The 18,778-nt window shown below is 49.0% G+C and overlaps 7 protein-coding genes across 7 annotated transcripts; 5 read left to right on the top strand and 2 right to left on the bottom strand.

Annotated features, from left to right (window-relative positions):
* Positions 1 to 1,654: 1,654 nt before the first annotated feature.
* F4807DRAFT_459918 (S-adenosyl-L-methionine-dependent methyltransferase) lies at positions 1,655 to 2,502 on the top strand (the record flags this gene model as incomplete). The annotated part of the gene is made up of 3 exons (XM_048001439.1): positions 1,655 to 1,900; positions 1,970 to 2,265; positions 2,328 to 2,502. 3 exons carry the CDS (start codon positions 1,655 to 1,657, stop codon positions 2,500 to 2,502), a joined length of 717 nt encoding a protein of 238 aa, XP_047854603.1.
* Positions 2,503 to 4,246: 1,744 nt separating this feature from the next.
* On the top strand, positions 4,247 to 5,518 carry F4807DRAFT_467232 (FAD/NAD(P)-binding domain-containing protein; the record flags this gene model as incomplete). Its single annotated transcript, XM_048002465.1, has 4 exons — positions 4,247 to 4,363; positions 4,393 to 4,445; positions 4,528 to 4,665; positions 4,760 to 5,518. The coding sequence occupies 4 exons, from the start codon at positions 4,247 to 4,249 to the stop codon at positions 5,238 to 5,240; spliced, it is 789 nt and encodes a 262-aa protein (XP_047854602.1). The 3' UTR covers positions 5,241 to 5,518.
* Positions 5,519 to 5,561: 43 nt separating this feature from the next.
* On the top strand, positions 5,562 to 7,905 carry F4807DRAFT_423759 (uncharacterized protein). Its single transcript, XM_047997810.1, has 2 exons — positions 5,562 to 5,968; positions 6,035 to 7,905. Exons 1-2 carry the CDS (start codon positions 5,910 to 5,912, stop codon positions 7,521 to 7,523), a joined length of 1,548 nt encoding a protein of 515 aa, XP_047854601.1. The 5' UTR covers positions 5,562 to 5,909; the 3' UTR covers positions 7,524 to 7,905.
* A 173-nt stretch (positions 7,906 to 8,078) lies between these two features.
* F4807DRAFT_423757 (SURF6-domain-containing protein) lies at positions 8,079 to 10,166 on the top strand. The gene is made up of 3 exons (XM_047997809.1): positions 8,079 to 8,333; positions 8,436 to 8,519; positions 8,585 to 10,166. Exons 1-3 carry the CDS (start codon positions 8,313 to 8,315, stop codon positions 10,055 to 10,057), a joined length of 1,578 nt encoding a protein of 525 aa, XP_047854600.1. The 5' UTR covers positions 8,079 to 8,312; the 3' UTR covers positions 10,058 to 10,166.
* Positions 10,167 to 13,015: 2,849 nt separating this feature from the next.
* Positions 13,016 to 14,433, top strand: F4807DRAFT_467230 (uncharacterized protein; the record flags this gene model as incomplete). Its single annotated transcript, XM_048002464.1, has 4 exons — positions 13,016 to 13,189; positions 13,247 to 13,749; positions 13,831 to 13,895; positions 13,953 to 14,433. The coding sequence occupies 4 exons, from the start codon at positions 13,016 to 13,018 to the stop codon at positions 14,315 to 14,317; spliced, it is 1,107 nt and encodes a 368-aa protein (XP_047854599.1). The 3' UTR covers positions 14,318 to 14,433.
* On the bottom strand, positions 14,405 to 16,441 carry F4807DRAFT_423747 (uncharacterized protein). The gene is made up of 2 exons (XM_047997808.1): positions 15,446 to 16,441; positions 14,405 to 15,384 (listed from the first exon to the last, which is right to left on the bottom strand). Exons 1-2 carry the CDS (start codon positions 16,112 to 16,114, stop codon positions 14,551 to 14,553), a joined length of 1,503 nt encoding a protein of 500 aa, XP_047854598.1. The 5' UTR covers positions 16,115 to 16,441; the 3' UTR covers positions 14,405 to 14,550.
* Positions 16,442 to 17,216: 775 nt separating this feature from the next.
* Positions 17,217 to 18,467, bottom strand: F4807DRAFT_459912 (M6 metalloprotease; the record flags this gene model as incomplete). The annotated part of the gene is made up of 2 exons (XM_048001438.1): positions 17,217 to 17,664; positions 17,722 to 18,467. The coding sequence occupies 2 exons, from the start codon at positions 18,465 to 18,467 to the stop codon at positions 17,217 to 17,219; spliced, it is 1,194 nt and encodes a 397-aa protein (XP_047854597.1).
* Positions 18,468 to 18,778: the final 311 nt, after the last annotated feature.

The raw sequence follows: 18,778 nt of genomic DNA, 5'->3' as shown, positions 1-18,778 counted from the left end.
CGCAACCGATGTTGTGACAGGGCAATTGTGTCATCTATCCTAGAAGGAATTAGCCCTTGAATGCTTGATCAGCTCAGCTGAGCATGGGTATATCCAACTGCCATTCTGTGGGATCAAATCGCTCGCTTTTAGTACTAATACTCAATAGATCATACCATTCACTACCTGGTGTGGGTATGCTAGAGATCCGGCACGAACAAGCTGTGACAGATGCTGTAAACTGGGCTAATTGTTAGATAGGTACGTACCATTTCTAGGTCAGTCAAGTGATGAACAAGGAGCTCTATCGTCACGTGCCCTCAAGTTAGTCTTATCCAATGCCAGGTGGTCTGTGTGTTGTAGATATCTTCCATCTTCTCATAGTTCACGTGATCCACCCTGACACAAGAATGTGTACAAAGAAGAGTGTTGTCGTTTGTAGACAGATAATATTCTTGATAACGAGAAAATCTGAATACTCTGAGAAGAATTCTGTGATTAATCTGACTGATCCGCTGTTGGGGCCATACGCCGAGTGTGGGAGCTTTTCTATAGATACCTGATCTTACAGTACAACGCTCATACAAATCTAAGTATCTTTTAGACCCGTTCATCACTATTACGTAATACCATGATGAGCTTTGAAGACCGAGCCCTGTTCGTCGACGACGATGTTGATTCTAGTACAGACTCCAATATGATCAATCTAGTCCCTGATAGCCTTGCTACTGAGGTACCGGGAGAGATTGCTGGCGAGTGTAGGACTATCAACGGGCAAATGTCTTATATAGCGCTATCAATGACTAGTTCTGTCAGGGAAGCGATAGCAAGGTCGATGATAGAAGGTACTTAACTAAATTTATATAAGATCAGGTATCCAAAGAACTAGCCTAGATTAGGTGTAGTTAGTGCGGACCTCCATGCCTTTAGACGGACCGCGCATTTAGACGGACCACGAAGGAGAGGATGCTGAGCGCATTTTACAGAAACGCGCTCAGATAATCAAATGTGTTACACCCCATTTGAACCCTACCATATACATCGTCCTGAGTGAATAACTAATTATTCTTTACGCGTTTAGCGTCCTCTTAATGATGTGGTGGAAGGCCGGCCCTTGTCTTTGATTTGATGGACTATCGCAGCGCGAAGGCGTCGGAAATCCACTTCACCAGCATCTTTAAGGAGAAGGTCGAGTTGCAAGGACAGACAGACAGACAGTCAGTCAGTCAGTCAGCGTCAATCATTTAGAGGAGCAGAAATGGTATTGTTTGACCAGCAGAGTTCGGATGAAGTGACACTCATCAAGATTAGGAACAACAAAAAGGGAGTAGCTAAACGTAAGGACCCATCTTTACTCCCTTACTTTGACGCCTTACTCTGTTTCTTTATTCCAAAAGCTTGATGATTTTCGTAGTATCCCCTCAGTGTGTATTCCCGCATCCCCGGGCGCCGAAGGATTCGCAGCCGAGGGAAGTATTGAGATGCGATGAAAGCGACTTAACTTGGTGCCGTATCTCCCTTACATTACATCGTGTACCAGTACTTAACATAAAACTACCTACCTAACTTCGAGTCTGTTGACTACCGATATCAGGTCTTCTTCATTTATTACCTGCCTACTCACGCCAATATATGTCTATAATTTTCTAAGTATTATCACCGCACGCTTAGCAAGATGGCTGCTCCTTCAGGCTTCGTCCCAAAGCAGGCTATGCTTTTTGATGATAAACTGTTCCAGATCATCGGTGCCGACGAGACTCTCACAATCGCCCAGTATGAGATGAGCATCTTGCCTACCTTCCCTCTCGACTCCATCATTCACGACAATGCATGTGGTCTAGGACCAGTCACCCAGAGCATCCTGGCTACATCACCATCTGACACCATAAAATTCCACGCTACCGATGTCGCTCCGCCTATAGTGTAGTTCTATAATGGAATCGCGGCGGGAAACAAATAGCCCTCAAAAGCCGTTCTTATGGATGCGCAGAAGCTGGTATTCTCTAATTCCACTTTTGCTCACTCCTTTCTGTCCTTCGGCTTGCCCATCATCGATGACCCAGTTGCCGCTGCCAAAGAAATGTACCGCACCCTCAAAACTGGAGGCACTGCCATCACGGCCTTCTGGCTGTCGATCCTGCAGGGAGAGTCCGCTCAGGAGACCCGTCGTGCGGTGTGGGGCCCCGACACACGGCTCGCAGTTGAACCGAAGATGAGGCACAACGACCGCGAGTACATCAGGAACCAACTGGTAGAAGGCGGATTTGGATTCGAGGACGTGCAGCTGTAGGAAAGTCCGCATTTTTGCCCGCCAGAGATCTTGACGAATTTACGCTCGTCATCTGGAGTGCCATCGGCCAGCCGGCCGGTGGGTGGAAGAAAGAGGATGAGGAGAAGTGGGATACGGAGGTGGCTAAGTACAAGGATATCCTCACTAAGAAGGAAGGATTTCATGTAGATGGAGATAGCAAAATCACTCTGGAGGCTGTTGCTCATGTTGCTATTGTCAAGAAGCCCAACTGAAATGGTCGTGATCATCTTACGGACTCTCGATCGAGTCCTTTGACCAACACAAAACACCAGTGTATGGGTAGGTATAAGGTGATGAGGGCCAAAACAAGGATGCGAGCAGAATAGGAGATTTGAAAAGCCATAGAGTAGATCTTGTTGGTTATGTAATCACTGACTCACATAACGTCTGGCATATAAAGCTTATAAGCATTTTTAAAGTTTGTCTTCTAGTAACTGGCTGTCATGTGACATCCTTAGCACTAGATAACACTCTTTGATGAACCTTAAGTTACCTTAGAACTTAGAAGAATACAACATCAATCTACCACTTATAGCAGTCTTCTTGCTACATTGGCAGTACCTCTCTTCGCTTCGCGAGGACGCGCTTCCGTTGGTTTGTTTTTATCTACCCGTTGATTACCATACACATTCTCACGGGATACGTATCGCCCTGAACCATCCACATCTAGGTTTTCTGGCTTCGGACCATACCCACCCAAGCCCTTTTTGCCAGACCATCCACATCAGGCTCCGCCTCTCCTGGCAATCTCGCTGATTGACCACCACAAGATCCTTGGATCTCCTCTCTTCCTGCCGCCAAACCTACTATCTCTGCTGGCCTACCTCCCCAGCAACGTCAAGGCTAGCCGTCGCTCCCGTCTGCCCTCCTGCGAGCAACAAAATTTCAACCACCTTTACCCCTCTCGCCAGCCGCCCCACCTGACGAACTCTAATTTGGGCCAGATGGCACCTGTATTTTTTCTAGGACTCCATTATGAAACATGATTAGCTGGCAAGAACAACAGCAAAGGCAACAGCAACAGCAACAGCAACAGCAGGAGCAATTCCCGGAAGTCTTCGAGATAATTCACGGTCCTAGTCACCATGGATCCACAAAATCAGAACCACAACTAATGGGTTTCGTCCTGGATCGAAAGGAGTTCAAGAAATATATGAACTCGTGCCCCGAATGCTCTCTGCTCAAGACAAAAATGCACAAGCCTTACGGAAACTCCCAAAGCATCTAAGAGCATAGGACTCATACAGATGGACCCAGAGTTTCGAGCCAAAATGCAGGCAGGATACCTTGAAGATCCCAAGTGGAAGAATATCCTGAATGTCATAAAAGTCAACCAGAACCTAGCACCCGAGAACCAGGCATTATTGCCATTCTACATACGGGACCGAGTACTCTGGAAGGAGTCGGCAATGGCGCATTAAGAGAGGCTGTCTAGATTCCCTTCCCGAGGCGAAGAATTAGCTTATTAAGCTAATCCGCCCGAATTAGTTAGTACTTTGCAGCAAGGCATATCTTATACAAGGCATATCTTATACTACGCCTATCTTTTTGTCTCCCCGCGCAGATTCGATTCACATCCAACCCATTTTTTTATCTCTTTCTTTTTTACAACATATTATGGATATTCAACCTTATATGTTCAGCCACTTCTATCTTGGTGACACGTCAAGAAGCTTACCTGCAATCTGATAACATGTGTCGCGATACTTCCCCGTAGTGAACGTGACCGGTGAGGCACTGGTACCTATTGGGCGCCGGAGGCTAACCCGCGGCCGGTTTATGTAGGTTATGCAGATTACTTAGGTACACAAAGGCAAACAAATTATAGACAAAGAGCTAAGCCCAACAGCCTGATTGATATGAGCGCATCCTCTCCCTCGTCTTAGCATACAATATCATTTTTCTACCCATCTGAAATCTCCTCATAAAGTCTCTCCATAGTCCCGCAACTCCAAAATGCCACCTCATACGAAAACTCTTACTCCCGATCTTGTCGACGTCCTCATCATTGGTGGAGGGCCTGCCGGGTTAACCTCAGACGTTAGCATAACCCGCAACGTGCATACAGCTATCGTGTTCGACTCAACTCATATCGGAACGAGCGCACCGCGCACTTCCACATGCTACCTACCTGGGATGGTAAGAGTCCCATAGAGTTCCGCGACGCAGCGAGAGACAACACACTCGGAAACTACCAGACAATCTTCTATGAGGACGCTAATATCGAGAGGGCCAAGAAGAATGATTACGGGGATATTCGAAGTTACTGATGAGAACGGAAAAGTATGGAAGGGTCGAAGCTTGGTTCTCGCGACTGGTATTATCGACGTCCCTCTAGAAATACCCGGTTTTGACGAGTGTTGGGGACGAAGCATGTAAGTAAGAACGTTATTAGATCTTCTAAAGCTCGTTTTGATAGAAATCAAACTACCACTGCCCGTTCTGCCATGGCTATGAGCAGCGTGGAAGCGAGTCCTCTGGTATCCTAGCGATCAATGATGTCGCGCCGACCCCCATCGCCCTCCACGTCTCCTGCAACGCAGCTCGGTTTACCAAATTCGTCACCATCTATACGAATGGCGATACCTCCAAGAAAGATGACTTCCAGGCAGCAATTGGCCCGACTGCGCCCTTCGCTATCGACGGTCGCCGCATCACCAAGTTCGTCCTTGGCCCGAACCAGCTCGGCATTATGATCCACTTTGAGGATGGCACCACCAAGGATGAAGCATTCCTCGGACACAAGCCCGTGAGCAAACTGAAGAGTGACTTTCTAGTAAAGCAACTGGGTCTCGAGATTACACCGCAGGGGGATATAAAGACCAACCCTCCATTTGGGGAGACGAGCTTGACTGGTTGTTTTGCTGCCGGAGATAATTCGTCTTTCTTGAAGACGACTCCGAATGCGGTTAACTCTGGAGCGAATAGCGCTGCGAGAGTGGCTACCTAGTCATATCCAGGCCAGAATGTACGGACAGAAGAGCCTGAGTGAGGCCATGCAGGCCATGCAGAAGAAGCCTACTCAAGGCGTTCTAATAGAGAGAAGATCGAAAATATCTGCACTTATGTTACTGGAAGAATGATGATTACAATGCTATGCCATCAAAGCATTCATATCAACTTCATTTACCCCCATGTTGTTGGAAATGTGATGAAAAACCAAGTATAATTCTAATCGGGTCAATTGTCTCCTTGATTATGTTATGTTACGGGTACTATCGTCCGCCGTCGTACCGCGGATCACAGGGGTCACTGTCAGCCGCACTTCTGCTTGTGCAATGATCTTTTGTTTATATATGGGTACACGCCCAGGGTAAAATTAATAGTAATACACCCTTGATGATAATCTATCCAATAGGTACCGGCGGTTCGACTCTTAGTGTTAGCTCTAAGGGATGCTACTTACTAGGCTAGGTAGCTAAGGTAATCTCCAGCTCCCCCAGTCTCTACAACACAGAATAACAACCGTTTCTCAATTCCATAGTCAATCATATCGCCAAACCTGTCGCTAAGTCCGAATTGAGGCTGTCACAACGATACCTATTACACGCATGCTCTGGCAGCAATCGATCATTTATCAGCTCCGTCTTCTTTCAATTCGCTAAGTCAGCAACGAACCATGGCAAAGGGATCGAACCATGGCACAGAGACGACGGTGCTGCGCAAATTCGGAATTAAGTAAGCACCCGTTATCACATACTGACATGACATCTCGGCCCATCTAACACACAACTACTTGTCTAGCGAGGCGTACCAACTGGCCATGTATCTGCTGGACCAATATCGTGGCACTGTCCTCTCTTGTCGCTATGCAATACCGTCACGTCTTGCGCCGGCAGATTCACGGACCCAGCTGGAGCAGGCAGTCAAGGTCGCTGTCGTGGACACCGTTATGAGACATCCGATGCTGCAAGTCGGCATGATGAATGCAACCTCCAAGGCTCCCTCGTGGATCCAACTGCAGAATCTTGACTTAACGCAACATATAAAATGGCTTTACATCGGAGAGCATGACGGCTTTGAAGAAACGGTCCAGGAAACCTTTCGCACTCAGCTCGATGAACATTTCCCAGACCTTTCCATTAAGCAGCCGGGCTGGAAAATTACCATCGTCCGGCAAGGGAATGCTCCTACCATGGAGGTCCTACTCACTTGGAATCATCCCCAATTCGACGGTGCAGGTGCCAAGGTGTTCCATGAAGACTTCCTCGAGATGCTCAATAATGCCAAGAATGGAGCATATGAGCGGACGGGCTTGGATGGCGATATCCTGACACTGCCTCAAGAGCCACCCTTGCTTCCAATACCAATCGAGAGCTTAATAAGTCTTCCAGTAGATCTCACGTACCTCGCCAAAATGTTTTGGGAGGAAATTCGGCCCCAATTTCTTAATAGGGACGTATCCCAAGCAGCCTGGTGCCCGATTCGCAGCTCTCCATACAAGACCCAGTTCCGGACCTTTTTTATGGATAACACAGCTCTACTTGCGATCCTAGCTCTCTGTCGACAGAACAAGACTACCATCACCGGCCTGTTAAACGGATTAGCGCTTATTGCCTTCTCATCGCGCCTCGACAGCACGGTCGCCCCGGCCTTTCAATGTGCTACCATTGTGGATCACCGCCGGAACCTGCCGCCCGCCCCGCCAGACGCTCCATGGGTTCGCTCCGACAGAGCAGTGGCCAACTACGTGACTCAGGTGTTCCATAAATTCGACGCGAAACAGGTCGCGCAGATTCGTTCCAAGCTACCGGCCGATGATACCAGCGATGGCAGAGATCTGTCCTCCGACCTCCAACACGAGCTCTGGGCCGCGTCGGCGCAGAATCGGCTGGAGATAGTGCGCAAGCTGGAAGGTGGGCTGCGAAACGATCTCATCGGAGTGTTCAAGTACGTGACGGACTGGCAGCAGACGATGAGCAGCATGGCGAAGAAAAAGCGCCAGTTCTCGTGGCTGGTGACCAACGTTGGCGTGCTGGACGGCAACAGGCTGAGCACCACCGGTGGTAACGCCAAATCCGACGACGACCAGAGGTGGTCGATCGACCGAGCGCAGTTTGGCCTTAGCGCTGAGATACCCGCTGCCGCTATCGAGTTTGCCCCGATCAGCGTCGCTGGCCGGGGAATGTGTGTCAGCGCCAACTGGCCGGACTGTGCTGTTGATACGACGTTCGGGGAGCGCATCATGGCTGATCTGGAAAGATGGCTGACCCAACTGGCGAGCCAGTCGTGATGTGCCTGTTTCGAAGTACCGCTTGTATATATACATATACTTAGAGAGGATTCAGGAAGGAAATACATATTTTACCTCAGCTTCTCCTAGACTCCAAATATGATTGCAAATGCGCCTTGCCATTATCACAGGTACTGGCTAAACACACCACAGAGTTTATGGTCGAGGAAACCAAAAAACCACAGTTAAGGATTCCTGCAGCTGACGTAGGTGATGGACTGATTGGAGGCCTTTTAGGGGAGTCGTTTACAAGATACAATGCAAGGGATGATGTTGAGAACTAACAGCGTAACATAATCAAGGGAGGAAGGAGAGTGACCACCACTCGGCCCCACATCAAAAAGGGTGGAGTTTTAAGGACCGGAATGACCCACTTTATCGGCACCACCTAGACAAGTGCAATTGTGACCCAAGACCGCCTGTCTAGATAATTATTATCGATAAGTTAGATTGTATTATATAAGCGCCAAGATTTCGAGAGGATAATGTAAGCGACCTACTCCGCACCAGAAAAAAAGATGCGACCAGCAAAAATCGAGGTGAAATTTAGCCAATCAACAATCATTTTCACCAACCTACTGCAAGCTAAGAAACTGCTACTGCCCCATTTCTTAGCGCTTGATGTACCGTTGTGAAAGCGACCGACTTTTCTCATCCGAACTTTTTTTTTTTCCTTTCCAGGGTTTCGAAGATCTCCATTCTCCATGATCCCGCTTCAACGAAGCCAACCACCCAAACCCACTCGTTCCATTGAATAGAAGTCTGCCTGATATTTCATCGATCGGTATAATGGAGGACTCTACGCTCAAGGTTGGTTCACCCAACGATCTAACCTCTAACCCACATCGTGGGCCGAGTGTCGCATGCTCTTGAATATGGAAACATGGATAACCAACACTGCGACACACATAGGAGCGCCTCCTTAATTCCCAGAAGTCTTTCGATGGCCTCCTCTCCTTAATACCTGCCAAAATGTACTATGGCGAGGAAACAAGTGTGAGTCAAGCTCCGTGCCGCGAAACTCTCCAGTCCAAGTTCTGATCCTGATTCCGCCGTCGCAGGACCAATGGAAACGAAAGAAACAGACCAAAGCCGAGGCCGCTGCTGCTAGGCGAAACAAGTTAGATCCAGACAGCGAATTAAATCGAAGCGTCAAGGAAGTCATGGATGAACAAGCCCAGAAGAAGCGAAAGCGCGATCAGATGCAGGATGGCGACGAGGACGATTGGTCTGATGTGGATGGAGTCGAGACAGAGAAGCCGGGCGAAGGATTGAAAAAGAAGGCATCGAAGGATGCCAAGAAGAAACTGAAGAAGTCAGACGAAGAGCAACCCGAGTTGAGTGAAAAGGAGCGACGAAAGGAAGAAAAGAAGGCCGCGCGAAAGGAGCGAAAGGCAGAGCGACAGTTATTAAGAGAGGAAGAGGCAGCCTTCCAGAGACAGACTATCAAGGGTGTTAACAAGATCAAGCTGGGATCTAGAGAAACAAGGCCCGACGCGGTACCGAGCGACGATGCCCAAGTCACTGACATTAACAGAGACGACAATGATGCTAAACCTTCAGACGTAAAAGATCTAGACGTCGCTGGCCTTGTTGATCCTGCTGACGAACAAAACTCCACCTCTGCTCCGTCACCTCCATCAGAACCTCAATCACCAATCTTTGATACCAACGGCACGCCCGCCGACTCAACCGGCCAAGCCCCCAGCACTACCACATCCGTATCCTCCACAGCTCCAGCTCCAGCCGAAAAGCCGAAGCATATAAAAGTACCCACTGATGACACCAACCTTCGAGCACGTCTTGCCGCAAGGCTACAAGCCCTTCGCGAGGCCCGAAAAGCCGATGTCGACGGGAAGCCCATACGTACTCGCCAGGAACTTATCGAGGCACGCCGTCAAAAACAAGCCGAACGCAAAGCCCATAAGAAGGAGCTGCGCCGGCAGGCTAAGGTAGAAGCTGATCGAAAACGTGAGGAGGCACTAGCATCTGCTCGAAACTCGCCCGGTAGCATTCTCAGTCCGGCCATTGACCTGGACGACAACAACTTCTCCTTCGGCCGTGTTGGCTTTGGTGACGGTTCTCAATTATCTCACGATCTCACCCACGTCTTGAATGGCGCCAAAAAGAAGGGCCCATCAGATCCGAAGACGGCTCTTCAGAAGTTAGAGAACCAGAAAAAGCGACTGGAAGGCATGGACGAAGAGAAGCGAAAGGATGTTGAAGATAAGGAACTTTGGCTAACTGCGAGGCGGCGCGCGGAAGGCGAGAAGATCAAGGATGACGAGAAGCTGCTGAAGAAGGCGGTCAAACGCAAGGAGACGGCAAAGAAGAAGAGTGAGAAGGACTGGACAGCCAGGAAGGAAGGTGTCGCCAAGTCAATGAAGGACCGACAGAAGAAGCGAGAAGAAAACATTAGAAAACGAAGAGACGAGAAGCTCTTGGGCAAGGCCGGCAAGAAGAAGGGGGCTAAGAAGAGCAAGGGCCGGGCAGGTTTTGAAGGGTCTTTCATAGGCGGCGGCAAAAAGAAATGAGATAGGTAGCCTTATGATCATAATGGAGTTGGTTGTCTCCCTCAACAACCATAGATGCTTCTCGATGCGTATATACAACGTGTTTTCAGGCATTGGTAATGCCATAGGCGAATCTAGATGATGCTGGTTACGGAAATGCTTCGTAGCGCTTGATGTCTTAAGTATAATATTATCATCCAGGTCAGCAAGTTTCACCCTTCCCCTTTCTCTTTCCCTGCATGCTTGCGTTTGTCACACCCCTTTTCTACCATGCGAGCTCTTATCCCTATTTCCCATTCTCCTTCATATCACTTAAGGAATGAGATTACTACCTAGCCATCTTATCCAGTACTGAGTCTCTCGCGAACGGGGACCTAGTGGGGGCGTTGCTCAAGATTTAGTTCAAGGCTTGTCAGCGAGATCATAGTAGACAATGCCAAGCTAGAATACCTAGGTACTGGGGCATATCGTGTATGACTGATCTCTAGTAGAGCCTTATGGACGTGCCCCTATTTCCATAGCCTCTAAGAGCATCTCGGGTTATCCTCAACCAACGTCATCATAGATGCCCGCCTATCTACGAACTTATACGCTCCTTATCATGTAAAAAGATACAGAAGACCAATAAGCAGCCACATCTACGATTGGATTGCTGTATGATCACGCCAAGATGTTTCCTTATCACTTGGCCTGCAAGGAGACGGTCGTGGAACTTCGATATGATACGAAGAGTGACGCCAACCTAAGGGGCTCTTTATCACGCAAGGGTCCCGGTGTCTTCTGAAGGAGGGTTTTACCCTCTAGGTAGCAATATATAGACGATTTGGGGACGAAAACTAGAAATACGGATTAGTACATCCAGCTTAGGGTCCGGTAGATCTATAAATACTACAAGGTTAACGGTTTTAAGCACAATGGGAACTAGCCGAGACGCCAGAATCACCACCGGAAAGAAGGTTTTGACCAAATTAGGTAGTCCAAATCCATTTCATTGCTAGAAAATGCCATCATCGCCTTACCGGTGAGAACCATTCCAGCCGCAGAATAATACAAAGCGTATCAGGAACGATTTGGCTGTCATTGCCGTCACTACAGAGCGAATAACTTCCCGAACTAAATGTTTGATATGGGAGTGCACCAAGGTCTCCAGAATTACGGGATGATTCAGATTAGTTCTAGACCTCAACGATATTGAGCAAGGGAAATCTTTTGCGGTCATATGAGGACACTATCCTTGGTGTCTATCTCGGTATGTATTTCATCCAAAGAATGATCGTCGCAGTGTTTCCTAGTCAGCTGTTTTGTGTACACCCAGACGAAACTTGTAGGATATTCGGCGGCTGACCAATTTCATTTCATGAAAGGGGTATGCTGTTGAGGAATGAAACCGTTTGAGCGACAGTCGTAGATGACTTATCTTGGCTTAAGGAGAAGGAGGTGATGTGTAATATGCTAAAGCTTCGACTTTTCTGATCCGAAATCACTATATAAGAGAATTATCCGGTTGGGTCCCGATGCGTCGGAGAAGTACATGTCCAAAAATATATTCAGACGGACCGAATGCATCTTCCGGACTTGAAAGCATAACTCATTTCAAACAAGTTGCTCAAAACGCATCATACACACCTTAGTTATAACCTAGTAGTACTCAGATAAAGCCGTTGGTAGATCAAACAGGAGTGGTCACGATACATACTTAGGTATACTGTGGTGAAAGGACTTGTGAGACCCTGTGTTCCTACGATGAGGCATCGCAGGTCTAGTCATGCCAACGAAATTAAACCGTTGAGGTAGTTCCTCTTATCAGGAACCTGTTGACAGATTTTTTCTTTTCTTTAATTTTCTTTCTAGTCTACCAATCGTACGATCATACTTAACTCTGCTCATGAGATATTATGTCACAGTTATCAATCAATCCCTTTTCCGGTAGTACTCAGATTTGGAAAAGCTCGTCCCACCCAGCCGGATACTCATCTATACAGCCAATCACGTCCGTTCCCAAGTATCGTTAGTTAGACACATCGGCATCGATGGGTTGATTTCCTATTCGTCCGTCCCGTAGGCCCAGGCAACGTCAGGGACCGTGGGATTCATATAGCAAGCTAACATCACTGTTCCCCTTATAATCTGCCGATACAGCACGTCTCGCGATCCGGCATAATCACTATCGCATCCCGCGGCACTATATGGCTGCATCCGACTGAAAGAAATACAGGCGTTACCCATGCTGGAGTTACGCATGTGTGATCATGTTAGTTCTGCCGTAGGCTTTGCGTCCCAGAGCACCGGATCCGTGTGTCTCACGCTAGTTCCGGCCACCAAGGGTCTCAATCTATTCAAACCGCAAAGTTTTCGCCTGGCTTTAGCTCCATTAGGTTTGGGCCGGACGTTGATCCATGAAAAGCTCAACCCCGATCCGTACGGTACCTTGCGGATTATAATTATATGACCTGTAAACTCTGCCCATCCCTAGGTAGTCTTGGGACGACGGAAACGCTCCCCCCCGGCCTTCCGGACAGTGCTACTCCTAGTTTCGGAGCTTATTCATCTGGAGATGTCGAGGTCATGGGTCTCTTCGAAAGTGACGACCCTTCAGTTACGATTACTGCGTTCTGTAGCACTAATCGGATGCACGAAATCCTATGCAAGGCATCCTTCCTTGATAGTAGCCGATAGGCGTTTCTGATCAATCAGTTCCAAGGAGTATCCATGATACGTACGGTCCGTTCGGATCCGTTCAAAGGCTTAGGATAGTAGCCGCATCAGTGCCGCAAACTTGTCACGCCGTTGTACTTTCTTCTATTTACTAGGCAACATTCCGCGGACACTCAAAGGTACGAATTCGACTTTGATCCGAGTGTATATGCCTTTCCTCTTTCCTCATGGTTTCTATCGGGTTGGGCTCTTACGACCTCATACCACCCCTCAGCATCTTTCAGCTCGCCCCTCGCAAAAGCAAGGTCGAAGTTCGACTCGATGATGTACTATGAGGGCGAGGCTATCAATCCTCCTATAATAGGAGTTAAAATGGCCATATTCATCACGTCGGTTATATTTATAATAATATCGGTCGTGGTTGTTTGTCTTAGAGTCTATGTGCGATGGACTGAAAAATCGTTCTGGTGGGACGATGCCACGATGTTTGCAGCGCTGGTTAGTGTCATCGCCAGAACGAAACTTCGTGTTTCCCTTCTAACAAAGACGTGATAGATCATATACAACGTCACCATCGGCCTCAGTTGCAGAAGTGTGTATCTTGGTCTTGGTACCCACAGGGCCGATTTGACCGAATTCCAAGAGAGGGAGGCTAGGAAGTTTCTGGCGATATGGCTACTCTTTTACGCGTTCTGCCTCGTTCTGGTCAAGGGGTCAATTTGCATGACTATGCTACGGCTCACCCTAACGATGAAATATATCCGCTGGGCCATCTACGTGCTGTTATGGTTGAGCATATGCGCATTCATAATATCTATCACAGGATCCGCAACTTCATGTCGACCTTTCTCAGCGAACTGGGATCTAAGATTGATCGCCGACGGAAAAGCGTCCTGTTCGCCAGTATCTGGTGTACTCGGCATTACCTATACTTCTACGGCCATAACGATCGCCACTGATATAGCGTGTGCGATATTACCTGGGGTTATCCTGTGGAAGACTCAGCTCAAGCTAAAAGTCAAGCTTTCGGTTGGGATGCTCCTGTCGTTCGGTTCCTTGTAAGTTGAAACTTGTGCACACTAGAACAAGATTCCCGTCCCTATCTTTGCTTTCCGGTCCTCTTAGCTTACGATCTCTAGTGCTTCTGTTTGTACGATGATCCGCACACCTTATGTCAAGTATTACATGGACGACGATCTTATTTGTAAGCCTTAGTGTCACGGCTACATGCAAGTTCTACGATTCTAATAGCATCTCGTAGATTGGCTCGCGAACCTCGTCCTGTGGTCCAATATCGAAAACGCCGTGGGCATCATCGCAGGCTCACTCCCGATACTCCAAAAGATGATTATGCGTCGCTTTAGAAAGGAGGGCTCCACCGCAACTCCCAATTCCGTGGGTTTGGTGACATTCGGCAGCGCCCCCGTAAAGTCGCGCAACCGAAGAGTTTTCAGCAACCCCACCGACATCGGCTATAGCGTCACGACGGTGCAGACGAATCACAATCCCCACGATTGGGAACGGCTTGAAGATGACTCGAGCTCGCAGGGGATCCGGGCCGACTTCACCTACGAGGTCGAGAGATCACAAGCCTCGGAAGCTAATCTAGTGGAAAGGGGGAAATAAAGGGGTTAATACATACAACTGAGCCATCAATAAAGGGCGAACGGCTCACGCCGACAAACACACTCGAGCGGAACTAATAAGATGATATCCATAGAAATTTGTGTCTTCATTGACTCGCAAAGACCGTATACTACGGTGTAATGTACGCTACCTAAATACCTTACGGCTGAATTTAACTTGTGTTATATACAATGCGCTCTCTATACCCCTATTTATTTATTTATTGATATCTATTATGAAGCAGTAATGCCCACGGTCCCGATCTTGGTATAATTCGAATATGTCGACGTATCGTTCGGGTCGCCCTGCCACGCATACTCGACAATATCCACGCCGCTCCCGCTAGAAACCAGACAATACACCCTCCGCGCGTGGTTAGCGACCATAGTCCCGAGCTCCTTGCAATCCGACAACGACGAAACCTCGTTGGTAGCCGCGGTCCAGGTACTCCCCTTGTAGTAAGTGAGCTGGACGCCGTCGTCCGCAGTAGGATCCATCGTCAAGACCTGGAAGCCCAAGTGATCCGTGATATTCGAGCTGGTCTCATTGAAGCCGGTAGAGAAGGCGGCGATCGTGGTGCCCGCGCCGATGTCGCGGCCCGGGTAGGCGCCGACGTACATGCCGTCGCCGTTGACGATCTGCGACAGCGCGCTCGTGGTGGCGCGGTAGAAGATGTTCATGCTGCGGTGGCCGTCGACGGTGGCGGCGGCGACGTACGCCTGCGCCAGCGAGCTGTTCTCCGCCGGCGCCGAGATCCCCGCCGAGATCACGCTGTTGTCGCTGTCCCACCCGCTGCTGTCGTTCTGGTAGCTCGCTGCTTTGATCCCGCCCGACGCCTGCCAGTACAGGTACGTGTACTGGTTGCACAGGTCGCACGCCTTCCCGTACGAGACGAGCGAGGAGCCGGCGGTCGAGATGTAGTTGTTCGCGGCGGCTGAGTCGACCCAATTTGCCGCCGGCATGGTGGACTGTGTGGAGACGCCCTTGCCGGCGTTGTAGGTCAGGGCTTTAATCGTGGAGAGGCCGCCGCTGTCGGGAAGTTGCCAGTAGACGTGGATATCGCGGGCCTGGAGATAAGTATTAGCGGCTCGGCTCCCTCCGTGCTCATTTTGCAGTATGATGACTTACCGAATCATTATAGGCAAAGACGTCGAGAGACAGTGCAGTGCCTTTCCTCACGCTATCGAAGCCCAAATTATTTGTCTTGCCGTCCACGATGGGAGACACAACCCAATTCTTGTTTGACGAATTCCACGCCGACATGTATATGGCTTTATTATTTAATTGGTACACCACCAGGTAATTCTCATTACCGAGCCCGTCTGTGAAGTTGGCGGTCGCGAGACTGGTATTCGCGTAAAGAGCAGTGCCATTTACTGTCGTATCCGTCGAATCATCGCTGCTGCTGCTTGAGTTGGAACTGCTTTTCCTACTCGTTACAACGCCTGCAGTAACACCCACCACGATCCCCACAACAATCACCACAGCCCCAATAACCAAAGCCCAGAAGAACTTCCGTTTTATTCCACATATTGTAGGTGATGCTGCTGCCGCTCCTGCTGCTCCTGCGCCGAATACTTCTTTCTCCGGTGTCTGGATGGGTTCAGGGAGGGTAGGATCTATGCCTGCTTTCGGGGCGCCACCGGCGACAACTTCGGGGTAGTTGTAATGTTCGGTCGCATTCTGGTTGACCTCGGGTGCCTGCGCGGCGCGCGCCGATTCTTCGAGGTGGCGGTTTTGCGCCTCCGTATCCACCTCCAATGTACTATACTCGTACCTATCCATCGAGGAGTTCATGGCTGCTTAGACAGACGAGCAGACGCGTCTTGTCGCAACACAAGAAGCAGAAAAAATAACATAAGAAAATTGAAGATATGGAGTTGAAAGAGAGACTAGCGAGGACGGAAGAATAGAGGTGCAGAGAAAAGATCCTAGCAGCCCAAGGTGAAACCACTCAGTTGCGAGAGTGGCATGTCAGCCCTGTACGTAAAGCACCGTCTCAGCGGTCGCACTCCCTGCGAATCGAAATCCCGGTCTTGATGCCAAATAAGGAAACAATCCTCATGTGGATTTGTTAATTCCGCATTAGCGGCATCTCAGCTGCTGGGCTGTGCTAGGGTGCCTGTATGCCAAGGCCGCCTCGAGGCCTTCACTATTCCGCACTGGATTTAGCAAGATATGTAATAGGTCGGACGGTCGTGGAGGATTCTCATCGGTTGCAGGAGTCCGAGTACGTAACCTTTCCGATACAATCAAGACCGCTCAACGGCGCTTACAAGTGACTAACTATGGTCTTTCGTCGGCTAACATAGGACCATATGAGGCTGAAGCTCCAGTGGAGCAGATATAGATACAAGCCAAGCAACTAATTAGAACTCCTTGTAAGAGCGGTAACACTGACTGACGGTCTAGTCAATGATATACTAAATATACGAAACCTGCATAGGAGTGGTCTCAGATGCTAGGAAATACGGAATTAAGCAGCCTTCATCTCCGGAGGTGCAATTACACCACCTATTTCTTAGTCATAGAATTTACTATGTCGCATAAGTATCGGACAGCGAATATGACTAGCTAACATGATACCATTTGACCCTTCATTATTTTATCGTAGTACGTGAACCTGGGTGGGTATAATATTTTCAGTGACTGTGCCACCGAAAGACGCCGCGCCGCATAGGGAACCAGCCAATGACATCCAGGTATCGTTCCTTATTAGGAAAGTCCAGGTAACTTAAAACCCGATTAGGACAAGCAGTGATCGTTGCCAGAGGCTACATACGCCTTCACTCATGCAATACAGAGTTGTAAAAACACACTTGGGACGTTGAATATCGCAAGTTACGAATTCCGCATCTTCTGCATCGTAGTGGCATAAGATCGATAGCTAATATACGAATTATGAGACGTCAACCCTGATCTCAGTCCCATCGCTTGATTCATCCACAATTGTAACCTTGATGCCCCACTCTGAGACGGTATATGAGTTCGTGCCCTTTAGGGACAGCGGAGCATCGTTTAACTCGTCTCCTGCGCAGCCGTTCGATCCAGGCGTTGCGTCTAATACGCGAACGGGGCCATCTCCCGTCGCAGTAATCGTCGAGACAGTGTAAAGGAGCACACCTGTCGAGCATGACGCTGAATCAAGACCGTTCGTTGATCGTAACTCCGCCACCAGCACATCTGTGCTATTGTGCTTGATAACCACGGCCTTTGAACCTCCTGTCTGCTCAAGCGGCGTCAACATATGAGTAGTTGAGCCCGTCTCAGCGATACAATCGATCTGCTCATCCGACAGCCACCCCAATCGCCACTTGTCCCACGCAAAGTAATCCGGGCTCGGTCCACTGCGTAAGTCTTAGTTTCTTCATTCTGCTTTAATTTATCCTAAGTTCGCTCCTCACCTAATAAGCCCCATCAAGTCCCAACCGCCTATGAACAAGCCCGTCGCGCTCCCATTAAAGGGGTAGTAGTCGGGCAAACACATCGTATGGCCCGTCTCGTGGTTTAAAACGAGATATTTCCAGGTCTTGTACGCGTCTAAACCGAAGGTCACCGACTTCTTAGCGACGTATACTCCAGCGCGCGTCTGCACATCTCCCATGAAAGTGGGCGAGAATGAGATGGCAGCAGCGTTGGCAGTTGGAACGACGTACAGCACGTCCGTCGGTGGGATGGTCTGGTTATACGCATCTAGCGCGTCTTGGATATACTTCTCGTGGGTTTCGTAACTCAGACCGCGCGCCCATCCGTATGACGCCGCGGTGGCCGGCATGCGGTAGAAGCGCGACGTGTCTGCGGTCACGTTCAGCGTCAACGCGCCGTATGACGACGTAGCGTACCATTCCGCCGCCGCTGGCAAGAAAAAGTCGTGCAGACTCTGCGGGGTCTCGATGGCTTGTTCATCGTCGAAATCGACAAATATCATGAAAGCGTTTAACGTCCCAGTGCTGGGAGCACAGTTAAGTTCATATCCAAACCCGGCGCTGAGATAGACATCGCTATTCGCGGCTAGTTTGCACGCGGATATGTCTGTTTGGGGACGATGAGAAGTCGCTATTGCTGAAGTGGATATCATCACCCATTCTGTGATGGCACACAACATTAAGCACCACACAGAAATTCGAAATGGCTGTATGAGGCCAGTCATCTTCATTAGGCTGTGAGGTGTATATAACACCACCACAATTAGAACGACGAGGAATTATTCGAATCAGCCGATGGTCTCAGTTTTATGAGAAGTCGCTTATCTCAGCTCCCGGGTCACCTTCCTGGAATGGAACGCTGGTGACATTGATTCAAGTATAAATTCCCCGATTTCCCAAATTTTGAGCGGCTCTTATCAACGGGTGATTCTCAACTCGGCCAGGAATGGAGGAGCGGCCTAGATCGTGCACTGTTTTCTCGGTCAACATTTAGCCGACTATTGTGATCGATATCAACCGGCTAATTCAAAGACCC

Source organism: Annulohypoxylon truncatum (assembly GCF_022578515.1).
Source record: "Annulohypoxylon truncatum strain CBS 140777 unplaced genomic scaffold F4807scaffold_14, whole genome shotgun sequence".
Lineage (NCBI taxonomy): Eukaryota > Fungi > Ascomycota > Sordariomycetes > Xylariales > Hypoxylaceae > Annulohypoxylon > Annulohypoxylon truncatum.
The sequence above is the reverse complement of the archived record's forward strand: the minus strand, read 5'-3'. Positions and strand labels throughout refer to the sequence as shown.

Coding starts and splice junctions, on each gene's coding strand:
- F4807DRAFT_423759 (XM_047997810.1), top strand. CDS start 5,910: ATGGCAAAGGGATCGAACCATGGCACAGAGACGACGGTGCTGCGCAAA. Junction 5,969..6,034: donor CTGCGCAAATTCGGAATTAA/GTAAGCACCCGT, acceptor CTACTTGTCTAG/CGAGGCGTACCAACTGGCCA.
- F4807DRAFT_423757 (XM_047997809.1), top strand. CDS start 8,313: ATGGAGGACTCTACGCTCAAG. Junction 8,334..8,435: donor TGGAGGACTCTACGCTCAAG/GTTGGTTCACCC, acceptor CGACACACATAG/GAGCGCCTCCTTAATTCCCA. Junction 8,520..8,584: donor ACTATGGCGAGGAAACAAGT/GTGAGTCAAGCT, acceptor CCGCCGTCGCAG/GACCAATGGAAACGAAAGAA.
- F4807DRAFT_423747 (XM_047997808.1), bottom strand. CDS start 16,114: ATGAACTCCTCGATGGATAGGTACGAGTATAGTACATTGGAGGTGGAT. Junction 15,385..15,445: donor TCTTTGCCTATAATGATTCG/GTAAGTCATCAT, acceptor ACTTATCTCCAG/GCCCGCGATATCCACGTCTA.